Source organism: Amphiprion ocellaris, chromosome 11, assembly GCF_022539595.1.
Source record: "Amphiprion ocellaris isolate individual 3 ecotype Okinawa chromosome 11, ASM2253959v1, whole genome shotgun sequence".
NCBI lineage: Eukaryota > Metazoa > Chordata > Actinopteri > Pomacentridae > Amphiprion > Amphiprion ocellaris.
The window spans coordinates 22,012,360-22,031,907 of NC_072776.1; the positions used below are offsets into that span (position 1 = coordinate 22,012,360).

Sequence of the window (19,548 nt, forward strand, 5' to 3'; positions counted from 1 at the left end):
CAACCATCAGGGCTGAAAAGCCAGTGGTACCAAAAACTGCACTTCCTCAAATGTCCACTTGATGCTGGTTCCAGAAGAGAGTCAGTTCACTTAGAACCTCATGTTGAAAATGATCAGCTTTATAGCAGAAATAAACATGTTTACAGCCCAGTACAAAAACAGTTTTGGTCTCAAAAGCTAATTGCCCAATTCATGATGACTGTATGGTGAGTGAGTTTTTATTCAACTGACCAGTTGAAATTGTATTAAGGCTTAAAGATTTGCATAATTAAGGCTCACTTTGAGTGACACAGTAGGAACTGTTATATGGCAGTCAACACCCCCCTTTCTTATTTCAGTATTTATTATGTTTACATTGTGCATTGTGCTAAATAAGTGTTTGCTTCGTCATTTACCCCAAACTACACATTAACCACAAACTAATGCATCCACAATTCACAGATAAAATGGAAGATTACTTCACATTTTTTTCTGCCCAGGGCCCTCTGCTGAGTAAATCCAACAATATATTCAGCTTTTAATAAGCAGCACTTGGACTGATGGTGTAATAAAGTTATTGTCCACATATAACTGCTACATTTCAAGATGCAGGGCTGTGCATCTTTGTGAAAAATGCTGTGGAGATGTAAAAAATGTCCACAGAAGCAGTTTCTCTGTGGCCCACAGCAGCACATAGGCCTGTCCTGTGCTGTCTCATTGCATGAGGGAGCAAAACTGACAGCACCAAGCGACATAAGCACATATTTTGAGCCAAGTGATGACAATAGGCACTTGTATCCCTTTGTGATCTATTCAAGGATCACAGGGAGCTCTCAGCCATTGAAAATCTGCTCACATTGAGCTGGTACAAACAGATTACCAGCCGCACTATTAGTGGGTCGGTGTGTCAGCCAGGCTCAGGTAGCTGTCATCAGTGGTCAGACGGCTGCTATGTCATTTTGTGGCCACGTGCCCTGCAGGTATGTCTGCCCCTGACGGTATCCCTTTTCAGCCCAGCTGTGGAACAACAAGCTGTGTTTACATCGGCTAAATTTGTACTTGCAGGATAAAAATATGAGAGTGACTTGCCTCCTGTGGCCTTAAATTGTCTGACATCCACAAGCCACAGGTAAAGGAGGGATAGAGGTGGAGGATGTGAAATCTCACCTGAACACTCTACGTGAGGCCAGATCAGATTATTCATCTATTCTTCATCCAGGGCTTCTGTTCTTTTTTGTGCTGAGCTTTTCCATTGTTGCAATATAGCTAAAGAGTATTAAAGAGCACCTCCCTTGGTCCATGCATTTCAGTAATACTGAGTTGAAACGACTGACACTGGGCTCCTGAGGTCTCCAAAAAAACTCATGTCAGCTGATGTAGTAAGATGACTAGTCGTCTGACTGACCGAAGATCACCAGAAACAATGATTATAATTACCTTTACCCATTTTTGGAACATAACAGTGCTGCGGTCTTATTGTTTCTGTGGATATCTACCACTGCCTGAGGCCTAAGACTTTGATGCATGCCTGAAAACTCTACCAGAGAACAATAAACATCAAAGGTCACTGTCTGGTGGTGACGGCCTGGCCACCTTTCCTAAAATGGCAGCCTTGTTTCCAGGGAATGAAACAGCAAACATCCAACATCTGTTTCAGATCAATACATGGCAGCTCAGTGGGCAGAAAACCAACGTGAGACCTCAGACAGGTGTGTTTGCTTGTCACACTGCAAGTTCAAAAGGTGCTTGACCGACTGCTGGAGCAAAATCAACATTTGCATCATCCAGGCTAATTCCTCTTTACTGCTTGTTGACTGCTGCCAGACTGGTGAATCTCAGATGCTCAAAAATATCTCTGTAATGTTATTGTGTTACATGTGAGCTCATATAGTGAAGACCAAATGGCATTTTTGACTGGAGTGTTGCTGGTTTGAATCCCTGTATGATCTGTCCTCCCACCTCTCGGCTCTGTCATGACGATGTCGGTCGACCCTCCACTTTGGTTCAAAGTGTATAACTCTGTGTAACTGTCTCAACAACTGTTTGACAGACTGCTGTGAATTATTTTATTGTCTCAGTATTTGTGATCTCCAGGCAGTCAATGCTAAGGTCTCTTTTGGACTGCTGACATTTTATCACGTTATCACCTCCAGCAGGTTAACATTTAGGGTTTTCAGTAAAAATATTGGCTGGATTGATGTGAAATATGATACAGACAGTTGTGACCCTCTTAGGATATGTAGTAATAACTGTGTCTATCCATCATCACAATAAATACTTTGGTTTATGACCAAAGCACAACAAAAAGTCAGTGAAAAAATGTGTGTGGTTGCATTACAGTGCAATAACGTGACTACTAGCCTCTGAACTGGTTGTAATTACATCAATGATCTCTGAAATTCCACCCTTTCACTTTCCACATGTGTGTTCCTCCACGCCGTTGTGATTTTCCATCCTAACCCTCAGTGTTTAGTAACTCACATCAGGAAAGACCCAGTCGACCGTGACGGTCCAAACACATGCAGTGCTGGTGGAGGGAATGTTTGTACAGGTAAACGTGAGCATGTAAAGTACGTACAGCTCACATATAGTCTGGTCACCAGCCCACAGTGTACTCACCCACCATGAAGTTCTTGGTTCTTAAAATTGGTCACTGATAATTGTGGGCAGATATATTAGCTGGATGCAGGTATATCAGTATCAGCATATACAGAGTAGTATGACTGAAATTACAGAGATCCGATTTTAAAAATGCATTCATCAGCAGATATATGTTACAATTTTATCAAAAATCTTTTTTCATGTTAAAAAAGCTACTGCTTGATATATACAGTATAATATGATGTTCCAAAAAATAGTGGGGAAACTGAGACAGTTGAAAAATTGAAACAATGGAGATATGAATGAGGAGAACATTTAGATGGATTATTTTTTGGCCTGAGCTTTGCTAAGAATTTGACTTTAGATATTTTGTAGTATGACAATGATGGAACTTAACAAGGCACTACGATTACAAACCAGCCGATACATTTTGCATAAAATAATCTTTTAATTTAGTTTCTGCTATCTTGCCAGAGATAAATGACAGCATTTGATATTTTATTGAATGTTATCCATCCCTTTAACCCTCGGGGTTGTTCCAACTAACGGCATCTCTACAATAGAATGGACATCATAAAACAACAAAGTAGGCACTGTATTGAAAATAATAAGGTGCAGATCAAAAATTGGACTATAAACCAGAAATCACCAGTTAGTAATGAATGTGTTCACTGTTTGCTTCCGCTGGTGTCAAAAATCTGGAACGTAAATGTTGTCGATGCTGCTTGTGGAATGTGGTCTTGCTCTTCCTGAAGGGCTCGGTGAAGGGTCTTCAGTTTTTTAGACACTTCATTCCAGAGCTGTCAATTTCTTAGACAACAAACAGTGGAGTTGTGAACACTCATGTACTTAGTGACATCTATACCTGACATGGCAACACTGACTTTTACTTGCCATCTGGGCATAGTGTTATTTATTTATTTATTTTTTATCTTAGTCGGAAAAGAAGACCCTTTGGATACTGTTTATATTTTTGTTCAGTGTCATTTCCTTCTCTGTAATAAATAAATAATCAAAGACAGGAGAAAACTGGAGGAGGCCAAGGATGTCTGGAGGGGTATGAGGGAGATCACCGACTTCTAGAAGAAAGATGGGGGAGGAGGAGCAGCCGAGGGGACAGAGGGCCAATGCGTTGAACCAGTTCTTCAACAGGTCTGACTCCAGGTAACCCTCCCCCACCAGCCCTCACACTACACCTCTGAACGCTGGACCGGACGGCATCAGCCCTCGAGCGCTGAGGGCGTGTTCCAGCAAGCTGAGCGGAGTACTCCAGCACCTCTTCAACCTGAGCCTGCACCTTCAGCGAGTCCCAGTGCTGTGGAAAACATCCTGCCTGGTCCTTGTGCCCAAGACGCGTCGTTCCACGGCACTAAATGGCTATAGGCCCATAGCGCTGACCTCTCACGTCATGAAGGTTCATGGAAAGACCAGTACTGGCTCATCTCAGACCACTAGGGTGCCCATCACAGGACCTCCTGCAGTTTGCGTATCAGCCCCATGTGTGGATGACGCCATCATCTGTTTGCTGCAGAGGAAATACTCCACAGTGGACAGACCCAACACCACTGTCCACATCACATTCTTTGACTGTTCCAGCACCTTCAATACCATCCAGCCCAGACTGCTGAAGGCCAAGCTGGAGGACATGCAGGTGGACACTTCCCTTATCGCCTAGATTACAGACTATCTGATGGGCAGACCACAGTTACAAAGCTGTGTGTCTGAACGTCTGACCTCCAACACCGAGCCCCCCAGGGAACTGTGCTGTCCCCCTTCCTCTTCACTAACTACACTTCAGACTTCCAGTACAGCACTGAGTCATGTCACCTGCAGAAATTCTCAGATGACACGGCCATAGGTGGCTGTGTGGAGAACAGGAGGGAGGATGAACGCAGGAACTAGTGGGCTGGTTTGTGCGATGGTGTCGAAGGAGATGGTGGTGGACTTCTGGAAGAACAAGTCGCCACCCTCTCCTGTATGCATCAAAGGGACTGATGTGGAGATTGTCCAGACTTACAAGTACATGGGAGTGAGTCTGGACAACCAATTGGAGTGGTCAACAAACACAGAGACTGTCTACAAGAAGGACATGAGCCACTTCTACTTCCTCAGGAGGCTCAGGTCATTCAGTGTATGCAACCGCATGCTCCTGATGTTTAATCAGTCCGTGGTGGCGAGTGCCATCTTCTTTGCTGTGGTGTGCTGGGGTGCAGGCATCAAGGAGAAGGACGTCAACAGACTGAATAAGTCGATCAGGAAAGCCCAGTCTGTTGTTGGCTGTCAGTTGGTCACCTTGTAGGAGGTGGTGGAGCAGAGGATGCTGACCAAACTGCTGGCTATCATGGACAACACCTTCTACCCTCTCCATAAAACTGTGGACGATCTGAGGAGCAGCTTCAGTAACAGACTGATACAACCTCAATGCTCCAATCAACAGTACAGGAAGTCATTTCCCCCACACCAATAAGACTTTTAAATGCATCAGCGTCTGGCCGATATAGACTTCACATTCTAAACATCATTCATTACATCTGTAAACTTATCTGCACCTGCTTATGCCATTTGCACATCTAAGCACATTGTCGTGTGCACATTCTGTTCATTTGCACATTTCTGTATCACTCTTGTATATTCCTGTGCGTTTTTTTAAATTTTTTCTTTCTGTATTATATTTTCTAAATTTTTTTTAATCCTATTTTACCTTCACTTTATACCCTACTCTGATATTCTGTGTTGTCTTATTGTTTACCCTTTTGTTGAATATCCATGCTGCTGTAACAAACGAATTTCCCTCTCTGGATTAATAAAGTGTAAGTCTAAAGAAATAAAAACAGTGTATATCTTTACGTCCTCCAGGCCTCCAGGAGGCGGTAGAGTCATAGTTGGTCAGACTTCCTCAGCCGGAATAGCTGCTGACAGTGTTTGAGCATGTGTTTACACTGAGGCTAGCTGCTTCAACTACTGTCAGGAAAACTGTGGAGAGTCCTTGTCTACGTTTCTGTTGACCAACATGTCTTCGAAAAGCAACGAAAACGACGATAATTTGGAAGAAGTGTCTGCAATTAAGGAGGAACTGAACAAGAAGGTAGCGTTAGCCAAAACATGTTTCTGGTGGCTAATGTTAGCTAATGTTGCTAATGCAGGCTAATAGTCATGAAGCAAACCTGAATACAACTCTATTACATACACACAAACGTTTGTACCGACTCTTTTCTTTGCTGTGTGTCTATTTGCAACTTTAAACTTCGGATTTTCCCAGTGAAATAACTCATGATGCTAATTTTCAGATCAAGGAGCAGAAGGTTGTTGTGGACGAGCTCTCCAACCTGAAGAAGAACAGGGTGAGGAGAGTCAAAGTCTGACTGAAACTCATACTTCTCCAGTCATTTGTTAAACCTTTAAAATCATCTCAGTGTAGCAAGGTCAACTATTTAGTTTTATTCCATAAAAACAATCCCTTCCTGTCTTGAAATGGCTCACATTTAACTCTCTGTAACTTGTCAGGATTGGTTCCTTAGATTTTACACATGCAACCCTGAAATCTGAATGTATGTTTTTTAAGATGATTTTTTCAGCATTTACATTCATTCAAGTGAGTAGTTGAAGAGCGACAGGAAAGGTGGAGGAGAAGAAAGGGAGCAAATAAGCAGCATATCTTACCGTGGCTTATTTCACTCATGATATGTCTTCCAGCATTTAAATACATGCAGATAAACTTTATCCTATGTTGGAAGACATGTCTCTTCATAAAATTGGCAAAGCCATCCTATATTGTACCAGATTTCTTTCAGGAACATATGCATTTTATGTCATATTTATGCACATTTTGTATGTTTGTTTTTCCCACCCAGAAAGTCTATATCCAGCAGAGGAACAGTAACATATTCTTCCTGGCAGACAGAGGTCAGACACTGAGTTCATGTAAAAGTAAGTTGACACCTGTAAACCTGAATGACCCATTTCAAAAGATAAACAAACTGCTGTGTGTCATTAGTTAATAGCAAAGGTTAAATTAAAAATGTGATCTTATAGCATCATGTCACTGATTAATATAACAGATGCTGTTTTCTGTGTGCAGAGGAACTGGATAATATGAAAAAGGATCTACAGGATTTATAAAAAGGACTTTCAACCCAACAATGTGTGGCATCTTTTGTCTGTTGAGTTTGTTGTCTGCTCATTCTGAGTGGGACAAAGCAGTTTATGAACATTTGAAAAGAAGAGGGCCCTGCTCGAGCCAGGAGCTAACAGTTATAGGCACAAATCACTATTATCAGTGTTTATTCTCTGCTCATGTTCTTCACATGAGAGGTCCTCTTACCCCACAACCAGTTCAAGACAGTGCTGGAAATATCCTGCTGTGGAATGGAGAGATTTTTGGAGGGTTGCCTGTCAGGTCAGAGGAGAATGACACTGCTGTGGTCTCTCAGCAGCTGTCGTCCTGCAACAACCCTTCAGAGATCCTGACTGTCCTGTCTGCTATACAGGGGCCGTGGGGGTTTGTTTACTACCAGAAGGCAGGAGAATACCTCTGGTTTGGAAGAGACTTCTTTGGCAGGCGGAGTTTGCTGTGGAAATTTGATGCAGAGGTCAGTGCCTTGACCCTGACTTCTGTGGCAGCCCATGCTTCTGGACCCGATCAGCGTAATTGGCAAGAAGTCCCAGCAGTTGGTGTGTACAGGATTGACCTGAGAGCAGCTACAGAAACCGGCTCTCTGTCATTTGAGATCTATCCTTGGGCTCATGCAGGGGATGATGTCATCTCCTGTTGCAGTGAAAAGATATTGGAGTCTGTCCCCAGTGGCTGCAATGCTGTGATGAACCAAGCAGGCCTCGTTCTCACCTCACCTGTGTGCCGCCTGAATATGTCCATTCCAGAGTCATTAAACAAGACAGAAGTTCATTCCGACTCACATTTATCTGTCAAGGACCTGGAGGAGCTGCTAGCAAGCAAGGAGCAAACCGATGAGGCGGACCGTCTTATCGATGTTCTCAGTGAGGCAGTAAGGCGTCGAGTTCAGTCTCTGCCTTTTGGTTTACAAGACCATTCACTTCTTGCTAATGACCAGGCCAGTGTTGCTATACTGTTTTCAGGAGGTATTGATTCAATGGTGCTGGCTGCTTTGGCTGACCGTCATGTGCCTGCTCATCAGCCCATAGACCTTCTTAACGTAGCCTTTAAACTACAGGAACCAAAGAAGCAGAATGTGTGTGCAAAAAAGCCCAAAAAGCCCAAAAATAAACCCACAGAATCCAAGACTGACTGTGCTGATTCCCGAACATTCAGTCCCTTTGATGTTCCTGACAGAATTACTGGAAAAAATGGTCTTAAGGAATTACAGGATTTGAATCCTGAAAGAAGATGGAATTTTGTTGAAATCAATGTAACACAGGAGGAGCTTCAAAAAATGCGCATGGAGCGCATTTGTCATTTGGTGCATCCACTGGAGACGGTGCTTGATGATAGTATTGGATGTGCTGTGTGGTTTGCTGCAAGAGGAACCGGGTTCATTATGGAGGACAGCGACCAGAGGCCCTTCACATCATCAGCAAAGGTCAAGTACAAGCAGCAGACTTTGCACTTTACAGGAACATAAGCTTGTGAGCTTGATTTAACCTTTTAACCAGTTTAAGTGATTTGATAAGACTGTCCAGCTGAGTTGTTGTTGTTAATGTTATAACTTATAGGCTAGTGAAAAAACTGCTATTAAGAGATCTTTCTTTGTCCTCAGCAGTTACACTGAAGGGCTCTTCTGTTTTGTTATGTCATGACTGCAGGTCATTTTGACAGGAATTGGAGCTGATGAGCAGCTAGCAGGCTACTCCAGACACAGAGTCCGCTTCAAGACGTCTGGACACGAAGGACTGATTCAGGAACTAGCCATGGAGCTGGACAGGATCTCCTCCAGGAATCTAGGCAGAGATGACCGAGTGATCGGTGACCATGGGAAAGAAGCTAGGTAGGTGTGGAACCTGTTTGAAATAGGAACTGCAACTTGCCAAAGCTCAAAGTGATGTCTTCAAATTGCTTAATTTGTTAGTTAAAAATTCAAATGGTATCTCATTTTTGACATCACTTTTAAACGTGCCCTGTGCCATTTTTTTCTTTTAATAACTCCAAAATTGAAAGTTAGTTTTTCTTACCACACCATCTTGGGTGTATCCACAACGTCTGACAAATGTGTTGAGTGCATTTTCCTCTTTCTAAAAACAGTTGCAAAGCTGATTTTAAGAAACAAGTTTTATTTGCACACTGTTTACATCAGTCTTTACTTGCATGCACTAATCTTCATCGTCTCTCTTGCCACAATTCTTACTGCCACCTACTGTCAATAAACAAAAAAGCATCATCAGTGATATGATTTTGAAGTTAGTGGGCATTCAAAAGCCCATATGTTTTATGTATTTTTCTCTTTTCTTCAGTGTGTTATAGGTTTTTTTTAGTGGATGTAAAAAAATACAAAGTCCATGCCAAGGGATTTTTTCTGACCACAAGTTTTTTATTTAACATTCAGTTAAATTATCCTTCTGCAGTAAATGATTGTACAACCAAATTACGGATGTATCCTCTCTACACCGCTCACAAAAATGATAAATTGTATAAAGAATAAATAGACAAGTAGTAAAAATAGAACTTAATGATGTGGAGAATGAGCTCAGTTATCTCACATTCAGTGTGATATTCTTGTTGTGGAAGACAGTTTTAAATGTATTATTTCAGCTGCTTGGCATTGTAAAATGTTTTGGGGAGCAAGTAAAGAATATAGAATACTCCTCTTGCAAATCTGAATGCCTTGAACTTCACGAAGCCATGAAGTTCAAGGCTTTAGTACTTATCAGTCTGTTTTAGGATTTTATCAATATACAAAGGCGAGGAGATTTGAAACTGCACCTCTGCAAACTCTTGCCCTCCTGAGAGACCCTGTCACAGCACTGTCTGTGCTTGAGCTTCACGGGATCTTTTATGAATATTGATGCCGTTTTCCCAGAGAACTGATTAGTCAGTAGGGAGTGTTTTTATACATGTTGATTTGTTATCTTGAACATACCATGGTGCAGAGCAGCTTAGGTGTTCAGCACAAGTTGCCATGGTGATGTACCCCAGTAAGAACTGAATACAGTTGTTGTCCTGGAGTTCCCTCACTAACCTTAAATCGTGCTTCATAGTACAGGCCTCTGGGGTCACGGTATGTTACAAATGTTACCTTCTAAGCTAAGCTTCTAAGGGGCCAAAGAATCCACTGTGTACTTTAAGCTTGAAAGAAGGGTTGACAAGAAGATAAACTGTACTAACTCTAAGTAACTGAGATCACATTTTTCATCCCTGTAACTTAGGTAAGTGGTATTTATTTATTTATTCAAGGTCCTCCACAGCTGAGGTCCACCCACACAGGAGCGTTCACTTAAACCTCCTCTCAGGTCTTTAGCTGTTTACACAAGGTGTTAGTTTGGCATCTGTCACTCTTTTACCATAACTCTGAGGCCTAAATAGCCAGAACGGCTGTGTCATATCAACACTTAGATTCACCTGAAGCGACTTATTTCTGCCAAAGAAATGTCCCTACATTGTGACGTGTTGTGCAAAAAATCTAGAGGCTCAGATGAAATTCCATTTTTCAGTATCTGAAAAGTGTCATGTATCTGCAGGTTTCCCTACTTGGATGAAGAAGTGGTGAGCTACTTGAACTCTTTGCCTGTGTGGGAGAAGGCAGATCTGTCGCTTCCTCGAGGTGTTGGGGAGAAGCTCCTCCTCAGACTGACAGCAAAGCAGCTTGGCCTCAGCCAATCAGCCGTCCTGCCCAAGAGAGCCATGCAGTTTGGCTCCCGCATCGCAAAGATGGAGGACAGCCACGAAAAGGCCTCAGACAAATGCGCAAGACTCCTCACTGGGTAGATCAAAGAAATGATTTTAATAGAAAATATCCTTTATAAAATTGCATACAGTTAACATTCACACTTACTGACTAAGCAACTTTTACAGACAAATTTACAGACATTCTAAAATTGGCCAAGATGTCACATTTGATTTCTTCTGTTCTTGGATGATTTTTTTTTTAACATGGCAAAATAAATAACTTGTTTCTATGTATTCATGGTTCTTCTACACCATGTAAGACTGGACATCCTGAAGTTTTTCTCTGAAGTACAGGTCACATTCAATATAGGAAGGCAAGTTTCCAACATCAAAACGCCCAGAAATCTGATGAATGTACACTGGTTTCCTGAAAGAAAAAGAAAAAATTCTACTGATAGAGAAATAAACAAAAAAGCAGTTTTAAAAGTATTTCTTTTATCTGGAGTGTTATTTTGCATGCTTGAAAAATATTACAACAGAAATCTCATGGAGCCAAATGCAGAAATTACCTTGGAATAAGCCAAGACACAAAGTTTCCTGGAGCATCTTTCTCTTCAATAGGAGTATCCTGTGGGAAAAAGTCATGAAATGAACAAAAAAACCCCAACACATTTTGCTCTAATTCACACCACATGTGGGACCTCCCATTATTTGATTTACCTTCTTTTCCTCAAGGAAAGTATCCACAAGAGGAAGGCTTTTCTTTGAAAACACATAGAAGCAAGGACACTGAAAAACAAACGGAAATTATTAGCCGAGTGTTGCCTGAAAGTTGGAGCAAACGATATGCTGTGCAAATACACACACTGTACATGATGGACACGATAAAAAACAAAATAACCTTTGTTAAGGGTGGAGGAAACCATTCCTGATTAAGTCTGTTGATCTTTGTTCCCAACAGCCAAACAAACACACCACTCCCATCAGTACTCCTTCAGAAGACTCCTCACTCAAATTCATAGATGTGTGTTGCCATAGCAACCACATGAACAACTGGGTTAATGGGTCGAAGGTGAAATGTTCCTGCCCTACATGGTGTGAAAGAGAATGTCTCTTCCCATAGCTGAAGCAAAACAAATATTATAAAACATCAAATGAACATAAGCACACGAACACAGCATCTGAAACCCAACGGAGTACTAACTGGCACTAGTTTGTTGTCAACATTGTTTGAAAAAGCCGGGAGAACCAGAGAGCTGGCTGCAGACCGAACCCCTCACTGGTGGACTCCCGGGCCTGCAGATTCACAGTGGTGGTTGCTGTGGGGAATAGACTGGTGGAGGATGATAGTCTTTGTTTGCGATAGAGAAGCAGAGCCCAGTTGTGCTAAAACTGGCTTCTTGCTCCACATGTTCCCATGGTAACAGGAAGGAAAAGAGCACTGTCTCTCACAGCTGCTCTACAAGTAGGTGCAACTATCTAATGGAGAACATCCATCCATCCATGATCTATACACCGCTTAATCCTCATTAGGGTTGCAGGGGGCTGGAGCCTATCCCAGCTGACTTAGGCCCCTTATCAGCCAAGCTGGTTCCAGTGCTAGTTCAGAGCCAGTGCTTGACACTAGTGTTGCTTTCGTCAACGAAAATTATGACGAAATATTGTTGTCAACGAACCTTTATCACTTGACGAAAACAAGACGAGACGAAATGTAAATGGTGGTTATGTGACGATAACTATAATAAAATATATAATACAATATTGTTGATGAATAAAAATGAGACGAAATTCGGTTTACAAAATAAAAACTGCTGAAATGTCTCTTCATTTTCGTTGACCAAAACGAGACGAGACGAAATTATTTCATCTCGTCTCGTTTTCGTCAAGTGATAAAGGTCCGTTGACGACGATATTTCGTCATAATTTTCGTTGACGAAAGCAACACTACTTGACACAGCATCAGTTCTTTGTGTTTCCACCACCTAAGCACCGGCTCCAGGCTCCAAAAACTCTATATAAAAAAACCTCTTTGCTGGGCCAGAATTAAGAACCGAATACATCACGGGCTGATGGCGGGATTACAGTGACCAACGATCAACGACAGAAATACAGAATCGCCATTTTTAAACAGCCGAGTGAGTAGTTTGTTTAACCACTATGTAACGGATGCAACTGTAGTCAAAGCTAAGTAGCCAAGGTAATGCTAACACGTTCACTGTTAAGAATCAAAACATCTCTGACAGTTCCCTGTCTTCTCAAACGTAGTCGCTGTTGCCCGTGACTACTATGACAGGTAGCTACAAACAGTCTGATTATTTGTTTCTGGATCGCAATGTAGGCTTGCAAAGTCATGGTTACGATGCGTAAACATTGTTGAACGGCTACATATGCAGTGACATACTGGCGTTCTACGGTGACACAACTCTAACTTGGCTCCTTGCCAATGGAAAAGCAAACTGTTTTTTAGGAGGCATAGATTTGCACCAACTAAGCACCAGCACTGAACTAGCACCTGGTTCTTTTGGTGGAAAAGAGGTATTAGGGTGAAGGCAGGGGAGACCCTGGACAGGTCACCAGTCTATCACAGGGCTACATATAGAGACAAACAATCACACTCACATTCACACTTACGGACAATTTAGAATCACCAGTTAACCTCAGCATGTTCTTGGACTGTGAGAGGAAGCTGAAGTACCTGGAGAAAACCCATGCATGCACAGAGAGAGCATGTGAACTCCATGCAGAAAGAGGCCGAGACACGAACTGGGCATCTTCTAGCTGCAAGGCGGCAGTGCTAACTCTGATCCACTGGGCAGCCCTTGTAAGGGAGAACAGCATCTTAAAAATCCTCTGAGTTCATCCTGTCCTCTGGAAAATGTGTAGGGATTCATAGGGATGTTCTGTGCATGTAGTCTATGCCTGTGCACAAGCAGATATATCCCGTTACTGACTGGCTCTAATAGTTTCGTATGGATCTGTCCATGTCACTTTATTTCCCATTTACAGAACCCAGGCTGTGTATAAACACTGGATTTTTTTGGTGAACACACTGAACGGAGAAATAATAAACTGTAATTAAATAAGCACTTAATTTGACAGAAAATGTGTTGCATTAGAATGGCTTACTCCACCTTTAATATGGAAATATTTCTGAGATCAGTTCCTACATGGGCTCTCTTTTGTGGAAATAAAAAAACTGTAAATTGAAGATGCATCAGGAGTTCTAAGTTTTATGGATAAGATTTTGAACATTAGCAGAAGACAACTACTTCTTGTATAAACATATATTAGAGTTACGGCATCCTTTGCAGAGAATGCAAGTCACACTTTGTTGTAATCTGAGCTGCTCTGTCAGCAGGTTCTCTGCACCTGCATCTATTTGATTTCATTCATTTGACATCCTACACCACATTGTAACAGCGAGATGGCAGAGCGGAACTGAGCACAATCTGAGGTGTTCAGCCTCAGACCCCCCAAAAAACAAACACAGAACCACTCAAATATAATAATAAAAATGAGTGTGACATTCATGCTATTTACCAAATTAATTTTAGCTTAAGGGCTGCACAGTGGCTCGGTAGTTAGCACTTTAGCCTTGCAGCTAGAAGATCCCCGGTTGGCGTCCTGGGATTTTTCTGCATGGAGTTTGCATGTTCTCCCTATACATGTGTGGGTTTTCTCCAGGTACTCTGGCTTCCTCTCACAGTCCAAAAACATGCCGAGGTTAATTAGTCATTCAAGGATTCAAGGATATTTATTGTCATTGTATTTCTGGGGAGGGTAAGAGTTCCATCTCTGGGTTGTGCATGTCTGTACGGGCAGGGGGGTGGGGGAGGGAGGAGATGTAGTGGTGTAATGGAGGCAACAGCTCTGGGGAAGAAGCTGTTCCTCAGCCTCTTCATTGTCTGTAGGTGCGAAAGCAAGTGTCATTGTTTGTCTCTATATGTAGTCCTGTAATAGACTGGAGACCTGTCCAGGGTGTCCCTTGCCTTCACCCTAAGTCAGCTGGGATAGACTTTAGTGCCCCCACGACCCTAAAGAGGATTAAGTGGTGTCTAGATAATGGATGGATAGATGGATTTTAGCTCAGTGTGTCTACTTCTGTTCCTCTGTTCAAGTCTGCTGTGTTTCACTGTGTGTGTCTCAGACATGAGTGAAGCAAAGAAAAGACACCTGTAGTCAAGATAACGCTACTTGAGTTTATATCAACTTGTTACAGGCGTTCAATTAATTTTGCAATGCTAACATAAGCCAAATGATGTAGCTTGATTATTTTTGTTGGCTCTTGTGTATACAACTGTTTTAGTTGTATATTAAACATCAAGGGAGGGGGAGGTATGGCTGACATGTCTGTTTTGTTTGAGATGCTGGTGCTCTAATGCAACATCCAGTGGTCACGAAGGTTGCATACAGCACCTTTAAATGTGTTCCACTGGAAAAACTAACCGTTAAAATCCAAAAAGTGGGTTGCTGTCTAAATACCATCTGATGCATTTTCAGAACAGAGGATCTGGTTGGCAGCTGTTTTCTGCCCTAAAGCCATTCTCCAATCAAAAGTGGCAGGATTTGCTTACTGAAGGTGATGAACTTACTGCTCTTCTTGACTTTGTCTCAGAAGGAAGAGGTTTCTCCTTCATACAGAGGACGCGAAGATCATCATCTACTTCCAGTATTCCATATTTCTGGGTTTCTGTATAGAAACAGACAGAAAATACTAATTATACAAATTTTAAGCATGAGGCGAAACCAAGACTGTCATTTGGTAAGATTGTCCCCTTACTCTAACAGCTTCTGTAAGTTATAGTACAATTTCTTCAGTGTGGCTGCTTGAAAAACCTCACCTTCATCTTTGCACTGGTATGAGAGCACCAGACAGCTGTCTTCACACTTTGCTTGCACTTCAGAAAACCTCTCTTTGACTTTACTGAGGCTGAAATCTTCTTTGAAGAGGGTGTCACTGTTTAGGATTGAGAGAAGTTTGCATGTCAGAAACGGGGCCTAAATTTAGGTTTAAACACACACTTGTTTCTGTAGATTTAGAAATAGAAACGTACCCTCCAATAACTAGAACATGGTCGTCGATCTTGAAGTGCTTTACTGCGAGCTGCAAGCAGGCCACAGCACCCAGACGCTCCTGATAGGGCGATTAGAGGTTTAAACAAAGAAAACAAAATGCAAATACACAATTAACCAAATCAATTCTCTAGCATGGCTCAAGTTCTGTATTTTCAATATACTTTCAGTAGGGAAAGTCCTTGCACTACCTAGACTAATGACTCAGAGGAAGGTCTGAGAAGGCCGAAACATGTCAAAAGTAGTGATGACAGGGAATACTATGTAATCGCTGAACATATTTACGTCATTGCTTGTCGTTTGATCGTTGAGGACCCTGACATTTGTGAAATGTGCTGCCCATTCTTCAAATGCAGCGTGGTAAAGAGCGTTGGTCTGTGGAGAAGAGAACAGATGACAGAACAGAAAAACTGAGTGATCATTCACTGTCAAATCAAACTTTTGTTTAAAACTAAGTTCATATGTAAAACTTACTTAGAATACCAAAAGTACCTACTCTGAGTGCAAAATGTATTATCAATGCATTAACATGTAAACTGAGCCTGGCTACGATGTCAGGGAGACAATCTTTGGTACATTACATACTGATATGTAGTTAGGAGACAGCCCATTGTCTGCTCAGTTATTGGATCAGATATTCAGCAGTATTCTGATTATTACTATTATTAAGTAGTAGTAGCAAAAGATGAGTGGCGTTATTGTGACGTCGCCCATTTGCCTGTGGACTACCATTCTGAAGCCTTGAGTTTGGAATTTGCCCATTGCCATCTTGCTCATTTAAGATGGCATGTATGAAGTGACTTGAGGACACCACACATGCTGATATAGTAGCAACATGTCAATCACAAGGTAGCCCTGCTCGGGAACATATTCTGTATTACTGTCTGTTTTTCTTTAACTGAATCCAAATTGACAAAATGATTATCATGCTGAATTAAAGGATAAACTAACCTTTGCGACCATAAACTGATAAGGACAATATCTATTGAGGTAATAGATCAAGTGAGAAGCAGGGTAATTTTCTCATATACAGTGGTGGAAAAAAGTCAGACACCCCATGCATTTGTGAAATATTGCATTAAGAATCACTCTTAGGTCTTCAAGTGCAATTTTGTTTAGTACAGTCACAGCCAAAATACTAAACAAATCCTAAAAAAGCCATTAAAAACCTAAAATTAATTGGTTCCATAAAATACATAAGAAATTTGGAGTACGAGGTCATTTTGGTACCAGTGATCCACTAATGAAGGTCCTGCTTTTTATTTAAAGACACAATTTTTGTTGCGGTGCTTCGTGTCTACATAAAGCCAGCACATTTGAAAGTTCTCGAGAGACAAAAATGGCTAAAACAAGGAACCTAACGCAGGAAACACACCTGAAGATACAGATTCTCAGCCAGGAAGGGTACAGCTGCCACCAGATAGCCAGGAGGTGCAAATGCAGTCTTTCAGCAGTTTGATACACTCTGCAGAAATACAGATGAACCAACAACTTGGAAGACAAACCAAAATCTGTGCATCCAAGGGTTTCTTCAGCAAGAAATGAGCGCATCCTGATCCGCATGTACAGGGAAAACCGCCAAATGACATCCCAAGAGCTTCAGCAGCAGTGATCAAACCAAACTGGTGTCCAGTGTTTCTCTGTACGTGGCCGACTTTCAGATCATGGCTTAAGGTCCTACAAGGCTGTCAAGAAGCCCCTGATCAGTGAGAGACAGAGGTTAGCCCGGCATCATTGAGCCCAAGCACACAAGAACTGGACAGCCAGGAATTGGAAGAAGATTCTGTGTTCAAATGAGTCCAGTTTCCAGCTTTATCTTCCTTCTGCTAATGTGAGGGTATGCAGAAGGCCAGGCAAAGCATTATCTCCAGCATGGACAGTACCTACTGTCAAGCATGGTGGAGGCAGTATCATGGTTTACGGATGCATGAGTGCTGCTGGTGTTGGTCATCTCACTGTCTGTGATGGCACATTGAACTCTGCCAAGTATTGTGCAATTCTCTAAACCCACATGCTCCCTTCTGCACGTGCTCTGTTCCGTCAAGGTCAAAACTGGATGTTTCAACAAGTTGATGCCCCTTGAACACATCCAGGACCAGTAGAACTTGGCTGCAGGAGCTCAGTATCCAGGTCTTAGAGCGGCCAGCTCAATCCCCGGACATGAGCCCCATTGAAAATCTGTGGTGGATTATCAAAAGGTCTGTTTCAAAGCGTAAACCAATGAATTTAGCAGAATTAAAAGCAGTAATTCAAAAAAAATGAGACAAGATTACCCCTGAACAGTGTGAAAGACTCGTGGGGAAGATGCCAGCCAGGATTAGAGCTCTACTGCTGCTAATGGCAGGACTACTAAATATTAATTTGATAATGTGATGGTTTCTTTTTTGTTCAGTTTTGAACATATTCCCTGTTATTTGCTGACTTTGATACTGACAATGTTGAAAACTGACATACTGAAACTGCCAAGAATTTAGTTTTGTTAGTTTTTCTTGTAAACAACAAACAAAAAAATAGAATTTGTATTTGTTTGTGTTTGTCTAATGCAGCCACACCTTTTGAAACACAAAAAAAGATTTTTGCACGAATATTTCAAGACAGTATTTGAGATTGTGTCAAATTTTAAGGGTTTCCGAAAACTTTTTTCCACCACTCTACTTTTGAACAGTCAGATTTCTTTTTACAAGCAGAGGAATCGCCTCCTGTTGGCTGTGACAAAGAATGCAGATTTAAGACATTTGTGCTTCACTTTTCAGACCCACAGGCTCATCTATTTCTTACAGGCAGTGAAAAAACTTACCTACACACAGGTATGTTGTGTCTGAGTTTGAATCATTCTGAATTTTGACACAATCAGTTTGCAGTTTTTACTGCAAATGTGCATCAGTTCCAGATGCCGGTTAACTGTCTCCTTGATTATTAATCACGAGTGATAGTATCAGCCCTGGAAAAACATATCAGTCAACCTCTGGTAGTTAGTCTTTATTCCAACCTGCGCTGTATGTTGGGTAACAATCTCCCAAACACTGTCAGATAAATGTGTGGGAATAAAAGGTACCAAGGAATATGGTGGAGTAAAACTACTAATACACTGCCTGAGCAAACATAGTTTAGGTTACTGTATGCCGGTGTACACTAGTACTTACTACAACATAAACGCCGTCCACAGAGCCGGAGGCGGTCAGAGCGTGGACCCAGTGGGAGATCAGGGCGCAGCGACCCACCGGCAGCAGCGGCTTCGCCACGCCGGCCAGGTGGGCGAACCTCCCGCTGCTGTCCGCAACGACATCCCTCTGGAGCCTGGTTCCGTACCCGGCAGCGAGAATTACAGCTTTCATTTACACTGTGGGCCTGGAGAAACGCCGTTCAGATGCTAGCTGTATGACCTTAAGGTTAGTGACTATGTAAAGGCTGTGAACTGTGAGACAGAAAGTACAGAGTTGGAAAAATAATTCACGGAAAAGCTCCTAGCACTTCTCGCGAGGTTTGCCGTCCGACCAATACTGGAAAAGTCTGACTTCGCGAGACTACTTCTGTGTTCAGAGGGCTCCGGCGGCTGTTTCCAAATTAAAAGTAGTCTTGCATAACCAGGTTTATCGCCACAGCTCCATAAAAAACAATTAAAAAAAAACTTTCAACTACATTCAGTTTGAAGTAATCATGAAGAATAAGCCGATCGTATTTCTAATCAATAATATAATTACAACCAACGACTATATACATCAATGTTGCATTAAATCTCCCCATTGTGGAATGTACTAAAAATGCCTTTTTACTATTCAACAAATACAGAAAAAAGAAACTCTTTGCACTCATTTCTAAATAGTGTTTATTCTAGTCTCCAGCTCAATTCCTCATTTTTATCTTAATGACTTTGTTTACTTGTGAATTAATCATGTATCATCTTACTATTGCAACTTTTGGGTACTGTTTGGTTATTATCTCTCAGTGACTGATTGTTGTCCTTCCCATATGGACAAGTTGAAAACATTTCTGGGATTTGGTCATTTTACTCTTTTCACAATTTATTAAAATAAAGTATCTAAAAATTAAATTAAAGAAACAGTGCAGAAGTAGCACTTCTGTCAGAGATTTTATAGTAA

General features: G+C 41.8%; 3 protein-coding genes across 3 annotated transcripts; 2 read left to right on the forward strand and 1 right to left on the reverse strand.

Moving 5' to 3' along the window:
* Positions 1-5,475: 5,475 nt before the first annotated feature.
* LOC111563295 (ASNSD1 upstream open reading frame protein-like) lies at positions 5,476-6,798 on the forward strand. The gene is made up of 4 exons (XM_023262327.3): positions 5,476-5,665; positions 5,868-5,921; positions 6,432-6,507; positions 6,659-6,798. The coding sequence occupies exons 1-4, from the start codon at positions 5,591-5,593 to the stop codon at positions 6,697-6,699; spliced, it is 246 nt and encodes an 81-aa protein (XP_023118095.1). The 5' UTR covers positions 5,476-5,590; the 3' UTR covers positions 6,700-6,798.
* Positions 6,720-10,864, forward strand: asnsd1 (asparagine synthetase domain containing 1). The gene is made up of 3 exons (XM_023262325.2): positions 6,720-8,135; positions 8,359-8,540; positions 10,228-10,864. Exons 1-3 carry the CDS (start codon positions 6,720-6,722, stop codon positions 10,472-10,474), a joined length of 1,845 nt encoding a protein of 614 aa, XP_023118093.2. The 3' UTR covers positions 10,475-10,864.
* On the reverse strand, positions 10,472-18,941 carry zgc:136439 (uncharacterized protein LOC678627 homolog). The gene is made up of 8 exons (XM_023262326.3): positions 18,592-18,941; positions 15,734-15,823; positions 15,430-15,509; positions 15,217-15,332; positions 14,968-15,065; positions 11,096-11,164; positions 10,945-11,003; positions 10,472-10,802 (listed from the first exon to the last, which is right to left on the reverse strand). Exons 1-8 carry the CDS (start codon positions 18,781-18,783, stop codon positions 10,682-10,684), a joined length of 825 nt encoding a protein of 274 aa, XP_023118094.2. The 5' UTR covers positions 18,784-18,941; the 3' UTR covers positions 10,472-10,681.
* Between the last annotated feature and the right edge of the window lie 607 nt (positions 18,942-19,548).